This window comes from Myotis lucifugus, unplaced genomic scaffold (genome assembly GCF_000147115.1).
Source record: "Myotis lucifugus unplaced genomic scaffold, Myoluc2.0 scaffold_311, whole genome shotgun sequence".
NCBI lineage: Eukaryota > Metazoa > Chordata > Mammalia > Chiroptera > Vespertilionidae > Myotis > Myotis lucifugus.
In genome coordinates, this window is record NW_005871359.1 from 418,551 (window position 1) to 444,184 (window position 25,634).

Consider the following 25,634-nt stretch of genomic DNA (forward strand, 5'->3'; position numbering starts at 1 on the left):
GTTTATGTGATCTCATCCCCTCCCAGAAGAGCAGACTGTTTTTTTTTCTGGGCGCACGTTTTGGCGGTTGGGGGCCTCCTTTTTTGGGGAGGAGTGTGCAGGAGGCAGCTGATCGATGTTTCTATCTCTTCCTCTCCCCTCCTCTCTCTCTAAAATCAATACAAACATTTTTAAAAAAGAAAAAAAGAAAAAGCCCCAAGACCTAAACATATTTAAAAAAAAAAAAAAAAGACATCTCCATCATCTCTAAGATGCCCATTTACCCGCTTCCATCCATCCCAGTGAAAAATCACTGTTGTGCCGAAACCGGTTTGGCTCAGTGGATAGAGCGTCGGCTTGCGGACTGAGGGGTCCCGGGTTCGATTCCGGTCAAGGGCATGTACCTGGGTTGCGGGCACATCCCCAGTGGGAGATGTGCGGGAGGCAGCTGATCGATGTTTCTCTCTCATCGATGTTTCTGACTCTCTATCTCTCTCCCTTCCTCTCTGTAAAAAATCAATAAAAATATATTTTAAAAAAATCACTGTTGTGTTGTCTGGAGCAACTGATGGTGTGTGTGTGTGTGTGTGTGTGTGTGTGTGTGTGTGTGTGTGTCTTATTCCTGTGGTGCTAGTGTAGGGAGGAAGGCAAGAAGCCCTAATACGGTGAGATGGAGCATACAAAAAGAAGACCAGGCCCTAACTGATCTGGCTCGGTGGATAGAGTGTTCGCCTGCGGACTGAAGGGTCCCAGGTTCGATTCCAATCAAAGGCATATACCTTGGTTGTGGGCATATCCCCAGTAAGAGGTGTGCAGGAGGCAGCTGATCGATGTTTCTCTCTCATCTGTGTTTCTAACTGTCTATCCCTCTCCCTTCCTCTCTGTAAAAAATCAATAAAATATATTTTTTAAAAAAGACTAGGTTTTGAAGAAGAATGTGGTACACAGTAGTCCCCAGGGATCTTTTGAAATGTAGAGGCCTTTGTAGCATTGTTCATTTATTATTTTCTTCATTTCTTCCAAATGGGCCAGCCAGGCCTGGTGTATGACTTGCCCTGCTTTATTCTTCATCCTTCCATACTCCAAGGTCATGGCCTCCCAAAGTTACCTGCGTTCAGCTAGCCCTGAGGGCACTTTTTCTGGTCACCTTGTTGTATGTGTGTGTGGTTTGTTTGTTTATTGTTATTTTTTGTTATTTATTTTTTGTTTTGGTAAAACTCATATAACATAAAAACTCACTCATTTAAAGTATACATACAGTTCAGCCAGTGTGGCTCAGCTGGTGGAGCGTCCAGTACACTGAAAGGTTGCAGGTTTGATTCCAGGTCAGGGTACATACCTAGGTTGTGGGTTTGACCCCCTGTCAACCGATAGCTCTCTCTTGCATTGATGTTTCTCTCTCTCTCTTTCTCTCACTCTTCCTTCCCCTCTCTCTAGTATTAATAAGCATATCCTTGGGTGAGGATTTAAAAAATAAATTAAGCTGGCTGGTGTGCTCAGTGGATTGAGCGTTGCTCCATGCACCAAGAGGTCACTGGTTCGATTCCTGGTAAGGCATTAAATGAATTAATTAATTTAAAAAATAAAGTGTACAATTCAATGGTATGTAGTACATTCCCAATGTTGTTATGTATTCTTTATCTATTTCCAGAACATTTCTATAACCTCAAGAGGAAATCCTGTTCCCATTAGCAGTCACTCTCCATTCCCCTTCTATCCCAGCCCCTAGCAACTACTCTTTCTGTCTCTATAAAGTTACCTGCTTTATAAGTAGAATTATACAATACAGGATCTTTTATGAATGACTTCTTTCATTCCATGTGATGTTTTAGAGGTTCATCTACATTGTAGCATGCATCAGTATTTCATTGTTTTTATAGCTGCATAATACTCCATAGTGTGGACATACCACATTTTGTTTATCCATTCACCAGCTGATGACATTGGAGTTGGACCCACCTTTTGGCTATTTTGGATAGTGCTGCTATGTGAACCCCTGTGTTCATTTCTTTGGGCTCGATACCAGGAGCAAAATTGCTGGATCATATGGCTGTCCTGTATCCTTGATCACGTAATCACCACTCAACACTGCTTGGTCTGTTTATTAGTGGAAATGCCTTGATGGTGGGAACCATGTCTTATATGTCTAGAACACAGGCTACACAGAGGAAATAAGTGTTCAAGAAATATGGCCAGGTAGGGAGGGATGGATAGAGTGTGGAAAAGCTCTCTAGAACTTGCAGTATGGCAGGTGGGAAGTCTCATCTATGGACAGGTCGGTCCATAGCCTTTTTGGGGAGACTTGTGGGACTGCTGGGGGCAGGAGTTGGCTGGCCTTGTCTGGAAGGCTGCTTTTTCAGTCTGCCAGGAGGTGTCTGCATCTGCCTTTTTGTCCCATGAAGGTTTTGCCATTTGGCCTGGGGTGGGGGCAGGTCCTGTCTTCCCCTTGGCCCTTCTAGCAGTCCCACAACTTGAGAAACTGTCCTCGAGGGGCTGTGCTCCCCCACCACCCCTCGTATTATATAACTTGTTTGTTCCAACTTCTCTTTTCTGCAACCAAGGGGGGAAAATGAAAGAGAAAAGCTTATTCTCTTTCCTTCCTGTCTCCAGGGATCAACAAAAAACCCGTTGCCTAGTAGAGACGGTCGTTAATGACTGAGCCGAACCTCCGGGATAGAGGAAGCATGGCTGCCTCAGCCAGGGCTTGAGGAGGGGAGGTGGAGACTGGCTGCAGGCTCAGTCACACAAAAGACACTTGTCCTCTAGTGGGTCCCCTCCCTGCTCCACCTTCGGCCCTCCGTGAGGTTCAGGTTCCTGGAGGGAGAAGAGGTTTGAAACTGTGCAGGGTGTTAGGGGGAAGAGGTACTCGCCAGGGAGTTGAACCTCCCCAGCTAAAATTCCATCGCTATGAGGTACCTAGCTGGCAGAGTTCCAGAGGAGCCCTTTCTCCATGGAGGCTCTTCAGACGCTGGGCCTTTGGCATCCTCACTCCTTGGCCCATCTTCCCTAAAGGTGTCTGGATGGGGCCCAGACTTGCTGACTCACACTGCTCCTGGGGGTGAGGTGAGGGTATCTGGGTAAGGGACATGTCGCCCACAGGTGTTTCCTTGGGAAGTTGTGCCCAGGACACAGTGTGAGTGGGTTTGGCACAGTTCAGCTGAAGTGTCTGCTCCTGGGTTGGTGGCCTTTGTTTGTTTAAATTTTCCTAACAAGCCATCTCTGACTGCATCCTAGCTTGTGTCCACTAAGCCTCGAGGCTCTGGAAGAGACCAGTTCCCCAATGCCTGTGCAAAAGACTGGAGGATGAGAAGGTTCTTGTTGCTTTGGCCTCATCCTCTTTTTCAGCTGGCCCTGCAGACATGGGGACTCCACTATTCCTCTTGGGAATTCTGGTGGTTTCAGGGGCCTCATCACACCCACATGTCTGTGGTCCCTCCTTCCACGAGTAGGACAGCCCTACATACTCATTGTGTGCCTTGGGCATATCTGCACACCTCTATGCATTAGATTCCTCATCTGGAAAGTGGGAGGAATCTACCACGGGACAGGGTAGCTTGAAGAAGTGAGCTAGGGTGAGGGTGTGCTCAGAGGGTGCCCAGCACTTTGTATGCGCATGTGTTACTGCAAAGGTAGCGATGTTGCCCTGGGGCCCTGATGATGTCAGTGTTCTGTCCACTGTGCCTGTGTGGGCTGGGAGAGGATCATGGGGTATTGGCAGGTCAGTGTGGCAGGTGGGGAAAAGAGAATGTTGGTGTCTTTGTCAATTTGGGTTGCTGAAATAGAATACTGTAGACTGGATGGCTTATAAACAACAGAAATTTATTTCTTCAAATTTGGAAGTTCAAGATCAAAGTGTCTGGTGAGACCACTTCCTGATTCATAAATGGTGTATTCTCACTGTCTCCTCACATGGTGGAAGGGTCTAGGAGCTCTCTAGGGTCCCTTTAATGAGGTCACTAATCCCATTCACAAGGGCTCTACCCTCATGAAGCTTTTCTCTTTCATTTTCCCCCTCAGTCTACCACCATTACATTAGAGGTTAGGTTTCAACGTATGAGTTTTGGGGAGATACAGACATTCAGTCTGTGGCAATTGGCCTGAGCAGTTGGGAGGACGATGGCATCATTAGTTGGTGGCCATGAGAGGGACAGTAGCAGGGCAGTGGGAAAATGGACCATGTCAAGTCTTAGCTGCTTCTGCAACATGAGAGCAGAAGTCACTGTGAGAGCCTGGCACTCTGGAGCAGAGTGTGGGCACAAGTTGGGTGGGTCTTGGCGGAGCATTGGGATGGGGGCAGTTGAGCCTGAGGTAAACTGGAGGGAGCCCTGGGCTGGTGGTGCTGGGGGTCGGACCATGCTGCTTGTCCTTCCTCAGGGAGTGAGGTGCCCCGTTCTTCACCTCTGCCAGCAGAGTCCCGGCAGGGTCCAGTGAACTCTGATGTGAAATTGCTCTGAAAACTCCACGCTTTGCTCTGAATTGATCAGGGTGCTCTGAATTGATTGTCTGACAGCTGGACTGCTTCCACATGGTAGCTGCTACCCCCTGGGGACGCCTTCTTCTTGTTGTCCATAGTAACTGGGATAGAAAGGTTTTATTAGCTTCTGCTATCATTGTGCCATCTCCAGGGAGCCCACCCGGTGTATCATTCACTGTCTTTAATAGCAGTTATTTTTGATTACCTATCCGCAGGGGAGCGTTCAGCAAGGCCAGGGTATAGGTTTTGTACATCCCCCCTCCCCCCGCCCCCACCAGACACTTTAAAAGTGGGGCTTTCTCTGCACTCCCTCCCTTTGGTCTTAGGGCATGTTTCAGACTTGGGATTGATGACCCTGGAGAAGGAGAACTGAAGTGGGAGAAGGGAGAGGGAGAAGGGGAAGGGCCCAGATAAAAACAGTCAACATGTGGATGAACTCATGACATCTTGCTCTTCTTCTGGTGGTTGTCACATGCCTCTTGTGTGCCTGCCACTGGGTTCGGTGCTGGGCTTGCTATGAAAGGAGGGAGGGGAACAGGTGGGTCCTGCCCTTGGGGCTCCTACGTGCCAGCAAGGAGTGAGTGAAACAGTGTTGCAGTCATTGCCCTACGGTTGCCATGACTGATCCCGAGGCCAAGTTGGAGGTTCCTGCCTTCTTGGAAAGGTTCTGAGCGCCTCCTCAAGAATGAGGTTTCTGTCATTTGATGTTTAGTGTCATCAGCTCAGGCGAAGGGGATCGAGTGAGGTGGATAGTTCTGGGTGCTGGCAAGGGGTGTGTGCAAGTTCTGAAGGTGGAGGAGACAGGCTTTTCACGGGTCTGGAGTCAGAGAGGAGCTGGAGTGGGTGGGAGGGACGAGGCGGGAGACTGGAGGTGCAGGATATGGGTGAGGGGACACATAGGTCAGATTTGTGTTTTGGAAGGATCCCTTTGACAGGAGAGGAGGGGGCCTGGACCAAAGTTGGGACTGTGGAGAGGGCATAGGTTTGGGGAAGATTTGAGTTGGACTTGTGCAATGTGCTGACCAGTGGTGGCAGCCAGACAGGGGTCATCTGCTCTCAGGATCCAGGAGTGCATGCTGGGGGAGGATTTGTGAGTAGGTGGGTGGGCAGGGGGGACCAGCCCTCACTGGACCTGAGAGGCTGTGCTGCCTGCCAGCATCCGATAGAGAGCTGGGAGGTAGACGTCCTACCTCCACGTCTCACTGGCTGCCTCTGTCCAGAAAGCCCTCATGCCTCTCCTTGCTCAAGGACCTCGGGTCTTCCAGCCAGCAGGTCCTGGTCCCAGAAATGTCCCTCCTCGAGGAAAAGCCCTTGTCACTGCAGGAGATCTCCCCAGTTTGATTTTACTTGCAATGGACTCTGAACCTCTCCTTTTGAGTACGCACCACACTCACTCCTATTTGCTCTCCTCTCTGTTCGCCGCATCCTGGTCCAGCCCCTTTTGCCACCTCCTCCTCCTGCAGGCTCTGTGCCACTGTCTCCCACTCTAGCTGGTGGGAGGCTGCTCATTGTCCCCGCCAGCTGACACCTGCCAGGGGCTTCCTCAATCTCAGAGCAAAATCAGCTTCTCCGTGTGACCCCCTCAGCCCACCTGCCAGGCCCCCTAGCTCCCGTCACCCTGCCCTCCTCTTGGGCCAGCACCCCTCCCGGGCCACTAGCCCAGCTCCCACTGGAGGTCCTGTCTCAGCTTTTTGCACAACCCCAGTGTTGCCGCCTTGGTTCCTGGCTGATCCATCTGTTCACACTCCCCACTCCCCACCACAGCCCACTGCCTGCCTCTGCTTTGTGTTCACGGAACATTCTCTGTGCTTAGGACTTGTGCCCCCAAAATGTGTGCTCCTCAAGGGCAGGGCTTCATTGTGGAGGCTCTGATTCCATCTAGCAAATACTCCACACATAGTCTGCTATGGGTTTGCCAGGGTTGCTGGCCTGACCGAGGCTTCTGGAACAGTCCTTCATGGCCTCACCAGGTGAGGGGCACCCTCCCCCTCCTCCCTTTATTTCATGGCAGGATCTGGATAGAAAAACAAATTCCCAGGCGTGTTGTCAGTGAATCGGACCTAAATGAGAGAAGCCAGTGAACAGTACCTTTGGCAGGTGTGCTTTGTGTAAGATCTTAGTGCTGTGTGTTGAACACGGAAACAGCTGGCTGCTCTCCCTGTCCAGCTGCCTGCGGTGGGAAATGGGGGCCACCCTCCAGGTCCCTACTAGCAGACCCCCTTCCTTTTGTGGTAGCGCTAGCAGCTGTGCAGATGAGCTTTTAACACTTGTTAACCCTGGGTCTCCAGTCCCTTCTTTCTCCCCTTCCCGACCTGTCCCGGGTCTCTGCAGAGCGGGCTGCTCAGGATGCAGAGGACAAATCCTCCCTAGCATTCTTCCCCTGCAGAACAGGTTTCGGGGTACATCCAGGGTGATTTTAGACCCCTCGCCAAGCAGCTCAGAGCTAATCTTTCCTATGAGCCTCCTTGCCACACATGAAAATACTGTGATTCCGGAGGAAGCAACCAGCACCTTTGGGGAATCTCAGCGCTTTCCTGTGAGTGAAGCAGCTTCTGGAATTGAACATGCTCAGCCTGGAGGAAATCTTGAAGGGTGGACCATGGGCTTTTAAAGCCTCGAGGGTGGTTACCCAGTCCAGGTCCAAGATGTTTCCTGACACCACAACTGCAAAATTCCGCAGGGATCCAAGACTGACTGGACCGGGGAGTGGGCTGAGCTCGATATCCGGAGAGCTCTCCTCTCAACGGGGTGTTAGGACTTGAAGCCATCTGCCAAAGGAAGCAGGAATGGAGATGTGATCACCCAGAGTCCTCTGTAACTGGAGCTAAGAGTGAGGCATTCTCTCAAGGAATGGTTCAGGGGGTGGCAAGGAGCCTATAAGGTGACAGGCATGTAAGGGAGCCCCAATGAAGACCCCAAGGCAGCTTCCATTTGGAAAACTTCCAGGACTAAAGTTGTAGTGAGGTCTGGGGGGCGGCTGGGGGGAGTGGTCCCAGGAGGCCATCTCTTGCTTTCTCTCTTCTCCTTCCTCCTCCTCCCTTTGTCACAAAAGGGGATAACTGGGGCCCGCCTGCTTCTAAGGTAGGCTGTTGGGAGTTCACAAATGTTTATGCTGCATGTGAGTCACTTGCAGAAGCAATGGGTAGTGTTTTCCTTGTCGAGGCTGATGGCATGGACTGCCTTGCAGCTCCAACCTTAGGCATGCTTCCAGCATTTTAGCATTTAGAGTTGCTGAACTTTCGCAGTGGGGGGCGCGGGTAGCTTGTTGACCTTTACCAGGGCGCCTGCTGTCTCATTGCAGGCAGGCGGGGCTCAGGCTGAGCGTGGCCACCACCTACTCACCCAGAGATCGCCCAGTGTGGCTTCCTCGCCCCCTCCCAGTCCCGGGCTAGGAAGCCTGTGTGCAGTGCTGGAAGAGGTGGCAGCTGGAACATTGTTAACTCCACAGTGGTTTTTCCAGAGGCTCCTCTGGAATGTGGTGGTCAGGAGGCCAGGACCTGAGGCTTCTGACATTGAAGGCCCTCTTTGGTTATAAGCACCAGAAACTCAACTCAGTGCCTTCAATAGAAAAATAAAAGTTCATTGTTCATATTAAAAAAAAAAAACGTTTAGGGAGGAATTCAGTTTTAGGTCTCTTCAGGGCTCAGATGATTCTCCTGGAATCTGACTCCCATTTCTCAGCTCTGCTTTCCCTCTTGACGGGGCAAGGTGACCCCACCTTGCTCCCCACCATCCCAGAATCCCCAGGGGAAGGCGAATCTCCATTCTGGTGGGTCTAGAAAAAGTCTCAAGGAAGGCTCTGATTGGATTGGATGATCAAAACCCCATTCATTGTGGCTGGGAGCCTGGGAGGCTCTGGTTGGACAGGATGAGTCATGAGTCTTTTCTTTCAGCCCAGGCATGGGGGTCCCCTGATCCCTACTACTAGGGCTGAGAGTGAAGAATAGGAGGTTCCCTGAGGAAAACGGGGACCTTCTCAGAAGATGGGAGGGATGTTGGTACCTCCTAAAATGAAGATGTTCATGACAGGTCCCTTCTTATGCTTTAATTTGTGCTGCTGTTGGAAGGGCCTGGCTGAGCTATCCCCACAGCTGTGTCTGCCTGTGTCTGGCCTGGCACCACTGGGCATGAGCACATGCCATATCACTTGGCAGAACCATCCCTTTCAGGGCCTCAACACCTGTCCTGCCAGGGGAGGCAGCTGGGCTGGGCCTGAGACACTGGAATTTGGCAGTGTTAGAATGTCACTGGGTTTTTGAATGGTGTCCTGGGGCCGTGCAGTCATGCACATACTTGCCTGATTTGCAGAGTGAAGGGGTTTTGCTCATTCAGGTGGCTTTGTTTCCAAGCCCAGTGAAGTAGGGATAATGTGGGGGGATGGGCTGATACTGGGATCGGCTTTGAGTCAGTGGGTGGGAACCGAACAGGCAAAGCCTTGGCCTGAGACTTGCTCACCAGTCTGCCCCTGCTACTCATGGCATTGGGGGCGGGGGGCCCTGCTGGGCTTTGTGGGCAAGGGAGGCTGTGGAGAGATCTGGCTGGACTATGAGGGCAAGGGAGGCCATGGGCGACCTGCTTCAAGAAGGCTTGGAAGAACTGGGGGACTTGGGAGTGCAGCATAAGGAGGAGGGTTAGAGGGCAGGAGGAATTGGCCCTTCAACATGGGGCCCAGCATGAGCAAAGTGTGGAGGTCAGATGCCCCAGAGAAAATTTTGCTGAGGGCTTCTTGGTTGAGGCCAAAGGATAACATACCCAGTTACAGGACTTGGACCAGGAGGGTGCATGGAGGGAGTGAACAGAGCAGGTAAGTGTAGCAGAGATTTGTAGGGAGTAGAGATGGGAGTCAAGCTCTAGCCAGTGCTGCCCCCTAGCAGCCATCCACCTATTACCTCACCCATCCATTTTACCCGCCTATCCACCAGTTCCACCCACCCATCCATCCACCCATCCACCCATCCACCCATCCATCCATCCATCCATCCATCCATCCATCCATCTATACACCCCCTGCAGCATCCAATCGATAAGTGTGACTGAGCTCAGAGCACATTTTGGGCATGGTGCCTGGCACAGGAGCACAGCAGGAGATAGAATCCATCTTACCTTGCCCTGGTGAGGCTCCTGTTTCAGTCTTGGGGAGATAGGCTGGGAACAGACAGGTGGTGTGCCAGACAGAGCAATGAGTTGGGAAAACAAATAGAGCCAGGTTGGGGATCTGAGAGGCCTGGGGGAGGGGCGGAGCGCTCCCAGCGTGACCCACCAGAGTGGGGCAATCTCCCATGAAGCAGCTGGAGGATTAGTGGGCTAATCTACACCCTTGTGGCCGGCACCCAGGAACCGCGTCCTGCCTTTCCTGCTGTACAGCTCCACGTCCACTTTGTGGCTCGGCACCCCAGACAGCGGTCTCAGTGATCATGGGGTCCACTCACCTGGGGCTACAGAGAAAGACTGACACCAGCCAGGCCTCTTGTGTGCTGTGTGGCCTTGGACCTCTCTGTGCCTGAATCTCTGTGCCTAAATGCCCTGTCTGTAAGATGGTAATGATAGTGGTGTTCCCTTTGCCAGACTGCCCACTGAGAGGTAAGCTGGGAGCCAGGTCTGCACCACCCAGCCCATAGCTCTATATGGAGTGGGTTCTCACCAGGACAGGGAGGGATGGGGACTGTGGAAGCAAAGCTTGCTGCTGGCAAGGGACGTTGGGTTTGGGTGTCCTTTTCCTTCTTCCTAGCCTTGAGAAGTGGCCAGAGTTGGGCATGTCTGGGAATGGTGGGTGCTGCTTACATGGTCCTCCTGTCCATCGGTAGTAGCTAGATCCCCACTCGTCCTGGGCTCCCAGGGGCATCAGTAAGAGGCTGGGGTGAGGACACAGAGCCCGAACAGGTCTTGGCCCAGTTTGAGGGACACTGGGCTCACAATGGCCCATGATTGTGAGGCTATGGAGAGCAAAAGGGGGTTTTGGCAGGGGGGTGACAGGGTCTGATGTCATGCCCTTCTCCTGGCAGGAGAGTGGATGGTGTCTGCAGAGTACTCCCCCGTGACTCAGTGAGTCCTGGGGGAACATGGGGGTTTGTGCTGTTTGTCCCATCAAGTCACAGAAGGGCAGGACGACGGAGCTGGCAGGCCCTATCTGGAGTGGAACCAGCACTAAGTAGGGCCGCTCTGTGCCAGGCTCTGTGCATTAGGGATCTTAGGCAGGCCTCGGGCAGGGTCTCGTTGTGGGGCTGGTGACACACGGGCTGGGCAGGATGGGAGCAGCTTTTCTCACCTCTAGAGTCCTCAAGGATTCATGAAGGCTCTTTCAAGGTGAATGTGGTTCCAGAACCTACCTGTCTGCCCCACCACCCTCCCCAGCCTCAGCCTGCCTGGTGTTATGTGGGGCTCTCAGGAGGTGCCAGCCCTATGGAAGGGGCAGGTTGCACAGTACTTCCTCTGGGCACTCCCTGACACGCCCTCTCTTCTGTCACCCTGTCACTGCTTGGCAGGCACAGATAGGCAGAAATAAGGCCATACATGTGGATGAAGTCTCCAGATGGTGATATCATGAGGAAGACTAGGGGATGTGTGGCCTGGGGCTATTTTTCAGGGCTCAGAGAGGGGGGTTCTGTGGGTGATGTGCTCCCAAGGTAGGCTTAGAGTGGGTCTGGCCATGTCCATGGCCTTTGGCTCTTGGAGGGGGCAGAGCAAGTTCTAGGGTGTGGACTAGGCTCTGCCTCCACCTGGCGGCCTGGCACACCTGCCCTCCCTGGACACCCAGACCCACCCATAGGGAGTGCAGATTGGCATGGTGCTGGCAGTCTGTTTTAAGTTGTCACAGAAGATATTGGAGAATAACCAGCATGATGACCAGGAGGGAGAAATAACTGCTGATGCTGTAGAGAGAGTCCAGGGCTTGGAGGACCTGGGATCTGGGGCCCTGGCTGGGTTTTTTTCTCTTTCTCTGGGACTCTGTTCCCTCTGGGTCTCTATCAGTGGATTGATGCCCTGGCCTTCTGGGACACTACTGTGGGAACCTTTATCTGCTTCTGGCTCTGAGCTTTTCTCTGCTCCCCCTGCTCCCTCACCTCCCCTGTAAGCCCAGGGACCAAGCCCTGCCAGAGAACTGTAAGCATCTCTGAAGGAGCTGCCCCTTATCTGTAGGGATGGCCCCAGAATGGGCTTGCTGCCCCTTGAGGGTGAGGGGGGCAGAGCAGTCCCAAGAGAGAGACGCTGACATGAGTGGGGGCTGTGAGCCAGAGCAAGGTGCCAAATCCTGGAGACTGTCCTTGGGCTGTGAGCATAGCTCTCCAAGCTGTGCAATATTGTAACCATGGTAACAGTGGCTGGGCTGTCTGCCTCTGTGGGGCGTGTGAGACCCTGGCTTTGTTGCACCTCTTACCCACGGAGCTGCGGTCCCAGGAGCCAGCCATGGCCTTGGCAGAGCCAGTAGGCTACATTGTAGTGAGCAGGTATGGGGGCCATGCTGGGCCTCGGTCTCCCATCTTGAAGGGGATACTTGTTGCACTGTCCTTCTGTGCTGGTAGGGAATTCATGAGGTTGCCTATGAAGAACCACTTGCAGTAGGTGCTTAGCTAGCCTATCTTTTGAAGGTTCAGTATGAACCTTCCAGTATGGAAGTTTCCAGTATGGCTAGACGAGAGGTGGGGGAGGGAGATACATGAAATAGAGCGGAGAAGTGGACCAGCAGGCTGCCAGAGCTTCATCAGGGCTCTAGAGTCCAATTCCCCCTCTCTGAGCCTCTGTCCCCCTCTTTTTCTGAGCCTCTGTCCCCCTCTTTTTCTGAGCCTCTGTCCCCCTCTTTCTCTGAGTCTCTGTCCCCCTCTCTCTCTGTGTCTCTATCCCCCTCTCTCTCTGGATCTCTGTTCCTCTCTCTCTGGGTCTCTTCCTTCTGTCTCTGGGTCTCTGTCCCCCTTTCTGGGTCTCTGCCCCCTGAAGTGCAGTATCTTCCCTGCTGATGCTCCTGGGACTTTGGGTGGAGTGGCTGAACTCCCTGGTACAGCGTCAGCCGGGGTACGAGCCAACCAGCTGTGCTGCGCTGCTGTGCTCCTTGGAGCCACATGGACAATAAAACCAAAATTGGCTTTGAAAGTGGAAGTGCTCTCCGTTTTGAGGGGAAGTGAGGGAATTTGCATGTCAGAACAGTATGTTAAAGGGGCAATACCGGCAGACTCTGTTCTGGCCTGAGCTTTGGGCTCCATGTGGGGGTGGGAAAGGATTTTACAAAACCCCAAAGAAATGTTTCCATGAAATTCCTGTTGTTGCTTTTTCCTTTTTTTTTTTTTTTTTTGACATTCCAATGAAAAGAACTGTTCCGGAGCTTTGGAGATCTCCTGTAGGGTTGGGAAACTGACCATGGAGACCAGGGCCAGCAGTGGGCAAGGACAGGAGGAGGAGCGCTCCTCCTCCACCATGGGGCCCTGTCACCCTGTGGCTCTGTACTTCCTGTGGCCACTCCCCATTAGACCGTCCTGCCTTGGGCTGGGTCTCCTCATAGCAGAACCTGAGGCAGCCTGTAGTATATTCATGGGGTGACCCCATGAAGGACTGGGGAGAAGGAGCCCATGTAGGGGGCACCAGTAGGGAACTGGTGACAACGTGGGCAATAGGCTCAGTGGCTGGGGTTCCCTGAGGGATTATGGGTATCCTGCCATGTGGTGGTCCATCTGGGGGCATTTACTCCACCCAGTCCCATGGGCCATCAGCCCCTGTGCAGGGAAGCCCCAAGGGAAGCAGAGGCCATGTTCCCATGGCTAGCACAGGCCTGGGCCCGGCCAGAGGTTCCCAATGACAGTGCTGGAGGAAGGGGAGGCGCCAGCACAGGGGTAGGGGATCAGGACAATCTCAAGCCCAGGCCAAGTCTGTGGGGGCATGTGCAGCCCCTCAGCGTCCAGATCCGGGCAGAGAGTCATCCAGGACAGCAGTGAGCAGCCTCCAGAGACACTCTGACCAGCTGCTGACGCACTGGCTCCGATGACTCAGTGCTAGTGACCATGCTCGGGTGGCTGTCTAAAGACTCCGACTGGCCCAGGAAGGCGGCAGCAGCCTTCCTGGAGGAGGCCTATAGTCCCGCCACAGCGGCCGCCCCCTGTCTGGCTGGCCTGAGTAATGGGTCCTTGCTTTAGTCATTGGTCCCAGGCCTCAGCACTCCCTCCTCCTCCTGCCCACCTCTGCCCAGCCATGTCTGCCTCTGTTCAGTCTGGGACTCTGGCCCCTGCTGGCTTCTTCCCTCCCTCCCTGAGCTCCCCAGAGGCTGTGAGATGTGTGAGGGGTAGTGCAGGGGCTTTAGGGACAGTTGTCCCATCTTTGAGATGGGAGGAAGGAAACAGCTTGTGGGGTGCTGGGAGCCTTGCCCAGCACGCGGAGGATGTGTACTCAGAAAGTGGCTGTTTCTCACTCTGGTTGTAGTTCGGCCCACACCCTGTAGGCAGCAGCCCAGTGGGCTTGGTTGGAGTTCCAACCTGGTATCCTAACTCCCATATATGAACATTTTTAAAAAAATATATTTTATTAATTTTTTTACAGAGAGGAAGGGAGAGAGATAGAGAGCCAGAAACATCGATGAGAGAGAAACATCGGTCAGCTGCCTCCTGCACACCTCCCACTGGGGATGTGCCCGCAACCAAGGCACACGCCCTTGACCGGAATCGAACCTGGGACCCTTCAGTCCGCAGGCCGACGCTCTATCCACTGAGCCAAACCGGTTTCGGCTCATATATGAACATTTTAATTGCCTCTGTGCTCAGCTGAAGGGCAGACCCTATCAGAAGGCACCATAATTCTTTGTACCTCCTTGAAGGACATTTAGCTCGTTTCCCATCTTCAGCCCCCAGAAATGCTATGCGGGGAATATTCTCACTCCTCTCTTGCACATGTGAGCACACCTCAGATAAATCCCAGAAGTAGACTTGCTAGTGTGAGGATATGTGGTTCTGCCGAACTGCCTTCTTGGAGGTTGTCCCACTTCACACTCCCACTGGGAACAGGCGTGAGTGTCTGCTGTGAGATAACCTGATGACTGCCCCCCTGAGCCAGTCCCTTGGTGAGCACACTTGCCCTGTTTGGAAGAGGCCTACTCTCAGGTCTTTCCAGCCAGCTGCTTTCTTTCCTATAAACCAGTGGTTCTCAACCTTCTGGCCCTTTAAATACAGTTCCTCATGTTGTGACCCAACCATAAAATTATTTTCGTTGCTACTTCATAACTGTAATGTTGCTACTGTTATGAATCGTAACGTAAATATCTGAGATGCAGGATGGTCTTAGGCGACCCCTGTGAAAGGGTCGTTCAACCGCCAAAGGGGTCGCGACCCACAGGTTGAGAACCACTGATAAACCATCAGCCCACATCAGTTGTGCATTTTTCTGTGAGGTTGCCAGTTTTGTATTGATTTCTTGGGGCTCTTTATATATGGAGGACCATATATAAAGGGACAGAGCAGCTCCACAGTAAAGTTGCTCTTGGTGTGATATCTTCTTGTGAAAATGTGAACATGCATATCTGTCCTTGGGCTTAGGGGAAACTCAAGAAGTTCTCCTGCCCTGCCCCAAAGTCTCCAAGAAAAAAAGAGACCATCTGAAACCAAACTAGCAAAATGTACAGAATCTGTGAGGCAGGTGTCCACAGAGAGGCCCGCCTGGCTCAATGGGCACCTACCATGTGCCAGTGCTCTGAGTGGTTCCAGGCTTTAAGTTCCCAAGTGCATGACCATGTTCAGTGGCTCACAGGTGGCAGAATACAGTCCCCCACTGGGCCTTGCCACCTCCCTAGCCCAAAGGGAAGCTGGGAGAAGTAGGTGGTCTGTGGTCTATCACTTCTCAGGAGGTGATGGGAGCCTCACCACAGCCCTGTGACATCCGTGCTCCTGCCTGTCCCATTTGACAGTCAAGAAAGAAAGACCTGGAGACCAGGGAATGTGTCTGAGTCACACAGCTGGCTGATGGCAGGGTAGGGATCCGAATCCTCCCTTTGCTTCTCACATCAGATGCCAGAGCCTGGTGAGGTGAGGTCTGTGGTACAGCCTGGGCGGGTTTCCTGGAGGAGTGGGTCTCACTGATCTGCATCTCCCAGCCTTTGGGTCCTTGCCTGACCCCCAGACATTCCACTCAGGGCTAGGCTCTGGGTTTGGGCTTTAGGGGGTCCTGGTGATGAATGCAACACACCGGTGCTTGGAACTGTTGAGTCCAAGTCTGCTCCTGGGAGGGGGCTCCAAGGGGTCACACCAGCTGTCCTGACCTCTCAGGTCACTGTGCTGCACAGACTGACGCTCTATCCACCGAGCCAAACCAGCCAGGGCTGTTGTTTGTTTTTGAGGTCAAATTCACATAATATAAAAACCATCATTTTAAAGTGAACAATTCAGTGGCATTTAGTATATTTACAATGTTGTGCAACCATCACCTCCATCTAGTTCCAGAATACGTTATCTCCCCGAAGAAACTCTGTCCCATTAGCAGTCATTCCCCATTTCCCCTTCCCATCCCGGGACAAACCCTAATCTGGTTTCTGTCTTTATGAATTTGCCTGTTTTGGACATTTCATATAAATGTGATCATACAACATGTGGCCTTTTGTGACTGGCTTCTTTCACTGAGCATCATATTTTTCATCTTTGTCAACGTTGTAGCGTGAATCAGCTTCATTCCTTCTTAATATTCAATTGTGTGCACATACCACATTTCATTTATCTACTCATTCGTTGATGGGCATTTGGGTTATTTCCACCACTTTCCTTTTTAAAATTTAAAAAAAATTCTAAAATCATCTTTGCCTTCTGAATCCTCATTTGGAGGTGCAGGAATCTCTTGTCCCCATCCCCCCAGCAGCTGCCTTCATAGGTAAATCCATCTTCTTACAGTAGATATTCTTGGTTTTGTGGCTTCCCCACAATTTGCTCTGTTTATCCCACATTGGCCAGGAGGTGACAGGAAGATCCCGTGCGCCTGCTGCTTCCCTGAACAGGTTCAGATTCTGCTGTGTCCTCTCACAGCTCTGGGCGATGGATGAGCTGCTCAGCCTGCTCTGTCCCTAGCAGATGGGACTGATGACCTTTCCTCTTGACCGGGCAGCCAAAGAGTGTAGCCCACAGCCAGATTCTTCTGAAAATGGCAAGGAGACATTGTGGTCATGTGGCTGCCCTTCCCCGTAGTGCTGGGCACACGAGGTATGCTGGGCAGGTGTCAAAGTGGCTGGGCTTTGAAGGCCGGGCCCTTCTGGAGGTGGCACCTCCCTCCCCGCTGTGAGAGGCTGGCCTGAGGCACCCGTGTTCCCAGGGCCTAGCACTCCTGAGAAGTTGCAGGTCAAGTTCCTCATCCCTGCTCACAATGGGCTCTGTGCCAGCACCGAGCATCTTAATCTCACCCTCTGTAGAGGAGCGATAAGTGTACCATGGGGGCAGCTGGCTGGGGCTTAGGGGACAGTGGTCACTCCGTGCAGCATTCAGGAGACACGTTTAGAATAAAAAATAATGGAATAGAGCTTTTAAAAGGAGAGGTTGGAAGTAACCCAAATGCCCATAGATAGTTGAAGGGATAAAGAAATTGTGCATTCATATCATACATTCACACAGTGGAATAGTACTCGGCCATGAAAAGGAGTGAAGCACTGATACACGCTCCAATGTAGGTGAACCTTGAAATATGATACTGAGTGAAAGAAGCCAGACACAAAAGCCACAAAAGACTACTTGTTGTCTGATTCAATTTATATGAAATGTCCAGAACAGGCGAACTAATCCAGAAAGTGGATTAGTGGTTGACAGGGGATGGGGAAGGGGGATGAGTGAAGGGAGGGATAGAGAGTGACTGCTAATGGGGATGGGGTTTCTTTCTGGGAAGATGGAAATGTTCTGGAACTAGATAGAGGTGGTAGTTGCACAATATTGTGAATATACTAAATGCCACTGAATTGTACATGTTAAATGGTGAACTGTATGTTATGTGAATCTGACTTCAATTAAAAAAAGAAAGAAGCCGAAACCGGTTTGGCTCAGTGGATAGAGCGTCGGCCTGCGGACTGAAAGGTCCCAGGTTCGATTCCGGTCAAGGGCATGTACTTGGGTTGCGGGCACATCCCCAGTAGGAGATGTGCAGGAGGCAGCTGATCGATGTTTCTCTCTCATCGATGTTTCTAGCTCTCTATCTCTCTCCCTTCCTCTCTGTAAAAAATCAATAAAATATATTTAAAAAAAAAAAAAGAAAGAAAGAAAAGGGCATGTGCCTGGCCAGTGTGACTCAGTGGTTGAGCGTCGACCTATGAACCAAGAGGTCATGATTCTATTCCCGGTCAGGGCACATGCCTGGATTGCGGGCTCAATCCCCAGTAGGGGCGTGCAGCAGGCAGCTGATCAATGATTCTCTCTCATCATTGATGTTTCTATCTCTTCCTCTCTGAAATCAATAAAAAATAATATATTTTTAAAAGAGGGACATGTGGTTTCCTCAGGTCCTGTCTGAAACCCTGCCCATATCATCGCCAGCAAATGGCAGTTTCTGCCCTGAGGGGTGGCAGGGCTTGGCCAGGTTTTTACTCTACTGCCAAGGCTCAGTGGGCAGGTGGCAGTCAGGACCCAGATCTTGTTTCTACTTCTCTGGGGCGGATCCTGGTGATTTTACCCATGCCTGGGGCAGCTTCAGAGCCTGGGGCAGCTTCAGAGCCTGGGCGAGCTGTCCAGGATTCCCGGGCTGAGGCCCTGAGGCCTCTGAGCCTGACACTCCTCCCTGTTCTCCCGTAGCATGGCTGATAAGAATGGAGCTCTCAAGTGCACCTTCTCTGCACCCTGCCATAGCACCAGCCTCCTGCAGGGCCTGGCCACACTTCGCTCACAGGGCCAGCTCCTGGACGTTGTGCTCACAGTCAACAGAGAGACCTTCCATGCACACAAGGTGGTCCTGGCTGCCTGCAGCGACTACTTCAGGTGAGCACAGGCCTGGGGGATGGGCTGGAGAGTGCAGATTCTTCTGAGAGGGGCAAGTTCAACTCTAGCTAGGGAGGGAGGGCATTGAGGGAAGGTGGCTGGTGTTGGCCCAACAGTCAGTAAACCTACCACTTTTCCAAGGTTTGCAACTCACTCAGACTTTTCAGGGATATTACACAGGCCAGTAGAACATACCTGGGGGACAGAGTGGCCTGTGGGCACCCAATTAGTCATTTCTGTCCTGAGGGGTGGCAGGGCTTGGCCAGGTTTCTGCTGTGTTTTTGACACCTGTGTGAGCTGGCCTCAGAATCCAGCAGGGACTGGCACATGTCCCTGCCCTTGCGATACCTGTACTCAGGCCGAAGGACAGGAGGGACTCCCAGGCGGTGGCCCCCGAGTTTGCCAGGCTCTGTTGCAATCCCCATGTGACAGGCAAGACCTTGCTGAGTATCTGGGTCTGTCTGCTCTGAAGACCCTTTCCTAAGAGTGTCATCCTGGGGGTGAGTCTCTGACTCTGCTTTGCCAGTGGTGGCTGAGGCGCTCCTGCGACCGTGTCACAGAGTCCAGCCCAGGTGCGCACCACACGCTGCACACTCTCCCAGGCTAGGTGTCCAGCCCAGTGTGCCCCCGACTGCCCGCCCTGCGGGCTCAATGAGGCCCTTCTGGGGAGCTGGAGAAACCAAGCCATCTGGGGCGCCGCTTCTATTTTTATTCTGGATTTGGGGACGGGCGGGCCGCCCCAGCCAGAAATGCCCTTTAAAGGCTCCTTTGCGCTGGCACTGCAGCGGCAAGGCCTTAAAAGGCAAAGCTCCCTCCCGTCGCAATGACTGTTTCTGCCTTCGACAGGCCGATGGGACTCTCGGGGACAAGAAGGGGTAGGGCCCTGGGGCTGGCAGAGCGCTGCTCCTGGAAGCGATATGGCACTGTTTTGTGGAGTGCTGGGCAGTTGTTCGTTGATGGTCCCAAGGCAGCATTAAGCTCAGCTGTTCTTACTCTGGGGCCTAAGCCTGGCCCATACTAGCATAGTGACTGGGTGACAAGCATTTATTAGGCAAATGGCCAACGGAAGTTCCCTTCCATCAGTCACCCGTTATGATGTTTACGATGTATGTTGATGGCAGTCACAATTATGATGAAAGGCCAGCTCATTCTCTGAGAGGAGCCTCTTATGCATCATCTTTTAGAACCTGCCATGAACTTCTAGCAGGCACTGGGATTCTTAGCCCTCTTCCTGCAGGGGCCCCTCCCAAAGGCTGTGGGGGGGGGGGGGTTGAGACCCAGGTCCTGTGTCCCAGGTCCTGTGCCCCAGAGCAGGACAGCCCAGCTGACAGACTTGGGGCCATTCACGAGGGGCGGGGGGTGTCTTACAGCAGGCTGAGACTCCTGTGGGTCATTTTTAGGGGCTCTCCTAACTACCCGGGCCTTTCTCTGGACATATCAGTGACCCTAGTAGGGGCCCCCAATAGGCACTCCAGCCTGGGACCCTTATTCCCTCCCCATCCCTGTGTGATAGCAGCTGAGACTCAGGCGGGGGAAGGTGGAGCCACCTGTTCAGGTGAGTGTGCTGGGGAGGTACTGGACTCTGTGAACCATGATCTGTATTCCCTTGGAGTCCCCGCTATATTTCCTGAGCTCATTGAGGAACTGCTCTTCATGGCTGGGCACTGATATGGGGTTGGAGACTTTTCCCCAGAGCCAAAGCTAAGGTTTGGTCTCCTTCTGCACAGCCACATCGCCATGCCATGAGCGGGGTAGGGGGAGAGGGAGGGAGGGAGTTGGCCCCCGGCCTCAGAACCAGCCTACCCCAGTGCAGGATACATCTGGGTGAGGTTGGGCGGGGCCCCACAGGAGAGGCCGAGAGTGCTGTTGGGAGGAAGATGCATGGCTTAGGGTGGATTGAAAAACCTTTTATTTTTTGCATGTTTTTAATGCATACCTGGCCTGCTTTACCCTGGTGGGCAAAGCCCTGCTGGCAGTGTCTCAGGGCCAGGCCATCCCAGTGGCCACAATGTCTATGGTGCCCTGAACCCACATGCTGTGTTTCTGACCCTCAGGGCCATGTTCACAGGCGGCATGAGGGAGGCCAGCCAGGACATCATTGAACTGAAGGGCTTGTCAGCGCGTGGCCTGCGGCACATCATTGACTTTGCCTACAGTGCTGAGGTGACGCTGGACCTGGACTGTGTGCAGGATGTGCTGGGCGCAGCTGTGTTCCTACAGATGCTGCCAGTGGTGGAGCTGTGTGAGGAGTTCCTCAAGGCTGCCATGAGCGTGGAGACCTGCCTGCACATCGGTCACATGGCCACCACCTTCAGCCTGGCCTCCCTCAAAGAGTCGGTGGATGCCTTCACCTTCCGGCATTTCCTGCAGATCGCTGCGGAAGATGATTTCCTGCAGCTGCCACTGGAGCGCCTCGTCTTCTTCCTGCAGAGCAACCGCCTACAGAGCTGTGCCGAGATCGACCTGTTCCGAGCTGCTGTCCGCTGGTTGCAGCATGACCCTGCCCGGCGGCCACGCGCCAGCCATGTGCTCTGCCATATCCGTTTCCCACTCATGCACTCGTCTGACTTGGTGGATAGTGTGCAGACGCTGGACCTCATGGTGGAGGACGTGCTATGCCGCCAGTACCTGCTAGAGGCCTTCAACTACCAGGTGCTGCCTTTTCGGCAGCACGAGATGCAGTCCCCGCGCACGATTGTGCGCTCTGATGTGCCCTCGCTGGTGGCCTTTGGTGGCACACCCTATACTGACAGTGACCATGCTGTCAGTAGCAAAGTATACCACCTGCCTGAGCCAGGAGCCTGTCACTTCCGCGAGCTCACAGAGATGGAGGTGGGCTGCAGCCACACATGCGTGGCTGTGCTGGACAACTTCGTGTATGTGGCCGGGGGCCAGCACCTGCAGTATCGCAGTGGGGAGGGTGCAGTGGATGCCTGCTACCGCTACGACCCTCACCTGAACCGATGGCTGCGCTTGCAGGCCATGCAGGAGAGCCGCATCCAGTTCCAGCTGAACGTGCTGTGCGGCATGGTCTATGCCACGGGCGGCCGCAACCGGGCCGGCAGTCTGGCCTCTGTTGAAAGATACTGCCCGCGGCGCAACGAGTGGGGCTATGCCTGCTCGTTGAAGCGCCGCACCTGGGGCCACGCAGGTGCCTCGGCCGGGGGTCGCCTTTACATTTCGGGTGGCTATGGCATCTCCGTGGAGGACAAGAAGGCGCTGCACTGCTATGACCCGGCAGTCGACCAGTGGGAGTTCAAGGCACCCATGAGCGAACCCCGTGTGTTGCATGCCATGGTGGGTGCTGGCGGCCGCATTTACGCCCTGGGTGGCCGCATGGACCATATGGACCGCTGCTTTGACGTGCTAGCTGTAGAGTACTATGTACCAGAAACAGACCAGTGGACCAGCGTGAGCCCCATGAGGGCCGGCCAGTCAGAGGCTGGCTGCTGCCTGCTGGACAGAAAAATTTATGTTGTTGGGGGCTATAACTGGCGCCTCAACAATGTGACAGGCATCGTGCAGGTCTACAACACCGAGACAGATGAATGGGAACGCGACCTGCACTTCCCTGAGTCTTTTGCAGGCATTGCCTGTGCCCCAGTCCTGCTGCCCCGGGCCGGAAGCAGGAGGTAGCTCCCGGGATGCCCCCCCAACCCACACACCCATGACCTGGCTGCATGCTGTTCTTGCCAGGGGTTTGGTGAGCACGTGTCCTATAGAGAACCTTGGGCCCCCTCCCTGTGGGCTGGCTGTATAGTCCCGTGGTGTTGATAAGCCTCCTTCCTAGGGTCCTTCCTTCCCAAAGCAGATCTTGGCTCTCTGCCTGCCCAGCGAGCCTGCCAGTGAGGAGGCCGATGTGTTGTGGCAGAAAACTTGAGCCTGAGGCAGTTTCCTCGTCTGCACAGGGTCCTCACTCATGGGTTAGAATAAGGGGTCTCTTTGGGGTATTATTGTGCCCCACTTCTCCCATCCCTCAGTCCAGCAGTCTCAGATGTTCAAATGCAGGCTCATTAGTGTCAATCCAAATTCATAGTATGCCACTCTCCCCGTCCCAAGTTTCTTGCGCATGTGTATTTTGTTTGCTTGTTTTTGTTAATCCTCACCCAAGGATATTTTTTCCATTGATTTTTAGAGAGAGTGGAAGGGAGGGAGGGAGGGAGGGAGGAGGAGAGAGGGAAAGAGAAAGAGAGATAAGAGAGAGAGGGAGAAACATCAATGTGAGAGAGACACATTGGTTGTCTCCTGCATGCACCCCAACCAGGGCTAGGGATGGAACCTGCAATGCAGGTATGTGCCCTTAACCGGGAACTGAACCCACAACCTTTTGGTGCATGGGCTGATGCTCTAACCACTGAGCAATTCTGGCCAAGGCACACACATGTATTTTTAAACTAGAGGCCCAGTGCAGGAAGGGAGGTGTCCCTCAGCCCAGCCTGTGCCCTCTCGCAATCAGGGACCCCTCCGGTAGAGTCCCTCGGCCTGGCCGGCTATCAGGGCCTATTGGGGCTTTCCTTCCCCGGCTGCCAGCAGCTGGCCCTGCCCCCGCCGCTGCCACTACTTGCCATCTGTGTAGCACTGCCCCCCCACACCTCCCGTCACCAGTTGCCTCCCTCTGCGGGCGACAGGCGTGGGGTGCGATCACTTGGCTGGCCTGGGCCTCCCTTTTCGGGGCGATCAATCATGGGGCTCTGTGATTGATGGCTGTGCAGAGGGAGGCCCCACCCACCCACCTGGGACTCCGTCTGTGGCCACCGGCTGGCTGGCCCGGTAGCCTGGGCCTCCCTCTTTGGGGCGATTGTGGAGGCTCCCCCCTCCCTCCATCAATTGCCCCGCCGGCTGGTGGCCTGGGCCTCCTTCTGCGGGGTGATCGTGGGGTGATGGCGGGGGGCCCCCACCCACCAATCGCATTGCACCCGCCTTGGCTGGCCTGGTGCCAGTGCATGTCATAGCGTGGTCGTCCAGAAGGTCGCCCAGACTATCGTTCTGCTGTTGGTCGTTCGGTCGATTTGCATATTACGTGTTTATTATTATAGATAACTGTACCCCACTTCTCTGGAGCTGGAGGGGCTCAGAAGCACCCAACTTGGATTGATGACCAGAGGACAGTTCTGTCTCCCCAATAAGCCCAAGCTGCTGAATGGGAGAGAGCCGCACAGGAGGTTGAGCGTTTGTTCCTATTCCCGTCCTTGGTCTGAGCACCTCGGGGTGTTTGCTCATTCGATTTCAGGAGGAGAGACCACAGCCGCTTCCAGAGATGGTCCTCATGGATGTCGGGCCTCCACTGGGCACTGGGCCACCTGGGGGGCCCTGAGGAGAACTGGGCTGATATGTCCCTGTCCCACGGATGAAGGAGGATGCTGCTTTAGAATCCCAGTGCATCTGCACTCCACGGGTCTGTTCGGGACTTTCATTTCATCTACTCTCCAGCCCTGCACTCCCTCTTTGTCCTGTGCTCAGGGTGAAGTGCCACCTGGCCCAAGGCTGCCAGCTGGGGAGTCAGTAGGCAGGAGCCTCTCTCTTCAAGGGCTTCATGGCATCTCCAGCCACATTTGTTTTGGTCTCTAAATCTTTTTATTGTTGTTCCATTTTGCTTTTTTTTTTTTAAGAGGCCAGCACCGCTGCCTTATAAATGGGATTTATACCCTTGGGGCAACTTAAAGTGTCTCTTCTGCTGCTAACAGACGATTGATGTCATGTTTCTGTGACCCACTCGCTGTGTAAAGAATTAACCTCATACCTTAGCAGACGTCGTCTCCTAATATTTTCCTTGTATTTAATAAAAATGTTATGGTGAAAAGATGGAGCAGGCCCCGTGCCGAGTTTGTGGAGCCTGATAGGTCACAGATTCCTCCTGTCCTCTGTGCATTTGGGGCCCCCTCTCCCACCTCACCCTTTCCCATCCCTGCAGAAGAGCTGGAAAAGGTCCAGTCTTTAGCTCAGGGATGTGAGTGAGGGCAGCAGGAAGTGGGGCCGGTTCTTCTACTGGATGCTGGGAAGACAGAGGGCAAACTTCGTGGCCTCTGGCAACTCTCCAGGCTGTTCTATGTGCCTGGTGGTCTGGCCCCCTGCCACCAACCAGCATTCAGCCCTAACAGGTTCTGTCTCCATCTGCTCAGTTCTGGGGTGCAAGATCGGGTGGCTGTGGAGCCCCTCTCCCAGAGGCTGCAATGCAGAGGAGAAAGGGCAGGCCTAAAGGAAGCATGAAGTCATTATGCTCCCATAGGGGCCAAGAGCTCCACGAGCTGCCCCAGTCCTTGGTTTTGTGGCAGCCTCACTGTGAATGGGGCTGTACTTTGGTAGAGACTGCCTGCTTGTTCACGTCCAGCCTTCTGAGAGGGGAGCCTTCCAGGTCACCCTCAAAACATACCACAGGCCTGGTGCTCCCGTCCAGCAGCCACGGGGCCCCAGGGTGAGGCTGAGTCGGGAGGCAGTGCTGAAATAGGAACTTGGTTGGGAACCAGGAAGGAGCCCATGCTTTCAGGGGTATTGAAAGGAAAGCAGGGTCCTTGGGGACTTACCAGAACATTTTGGCCTCTTCTCACCTCCCTAACCTGAGCTCCCCCCAAAGAACCCTTTTCTGCTAGAGGCACGGCCCCTTCAGGGGGCAGTGAGAAGCCTTTGCCAGCTACAAGTTCCCCAGATCAGCTCACACCTCAGAACATCTTGTCCCCAATGAGCTGGCAGGGGTGCCGGTGCAGGGTGGAGGGGGTGCTGCCGTATCTAACCAGTCGATTGTGCGTAACCGTCTGGGCTGGTTCGTGGAATGTTCTCGGGGGCCCTCTACCCCTCCTTCTCCATTCACCACCCCCCCCCCCCCGGAAGAAAGGAAAATTATTTTTCGTATTGTAAACTTTAAACACGAAAAAGCTGTTTTTAATTTAGCAGAAACTGGCTTGAAACTTTGTGAATGTTTGTGTCCTTTGGAGAAAGGCAGAACATGTGTACCCATATACAGAGGCTTGCACACACACACACACACACACACACACACGCTTACTCAGGCATACCTGCACACATGTGCTTGCTCATACACAGTTGAACAAACAGCTTGTGCACATGCCCCCGGGCCAGCCTGGCCCTTTCTGTGTGGCTCCCTGAAGGAGTCCGCAGCCTATCACCTTATCACTTCTCTTCACCTTTCACCCAGGGCAGCATCCACTGTGCATGAGGACCGAGCTTGGGGAAGCCCGTCTCCTTCCAGATGGCCTGCTTCCCCACCTCGGGCTCCTGGAGCCTCCCTCTGCACCTGGGCTGGGGTTGTGGGAAAACGC

General features: G+C 53.6%; 1 protein-coding gene across 3 annotated transcripts in view; it reads left to right on the forward strand.

The window, feature by feature from the left end:
* The window catches only part of KLHL26 (kelch like family member 26), a 28,620-nt gene extending 4,454 nt beyond the window's left edge, over positions 1 to 24,166 (forward strand). For 2 of the 3 annotated variants that reach the window (XM_006100378.3, XM_023763981.1), the window contains exons 2-3: positions 18,178 to 18,360; positions 20,415 to 22,518. In XM_006100378.3, coding sequence (XP_006100440.1) covers positions 18,178 to 18,360; positions 20,415 to 21,996 — 1,765 coding nt within the window. In that variant the 3' untranslated portion in view covers positions 21,997 to 22,518. Of the gene's footprint in view, positions 1 to 18,177; positions 18,361 to 20,414; positions 22,519 to 23,396 lie in introns of those variants that run through there. The other variant, XR_001350546.2, reaches the window with a different exon arrangement.
* The last annotated feature ends 1,468 nt before the right edge of the window (positions 24,167 to 25,634 follow it).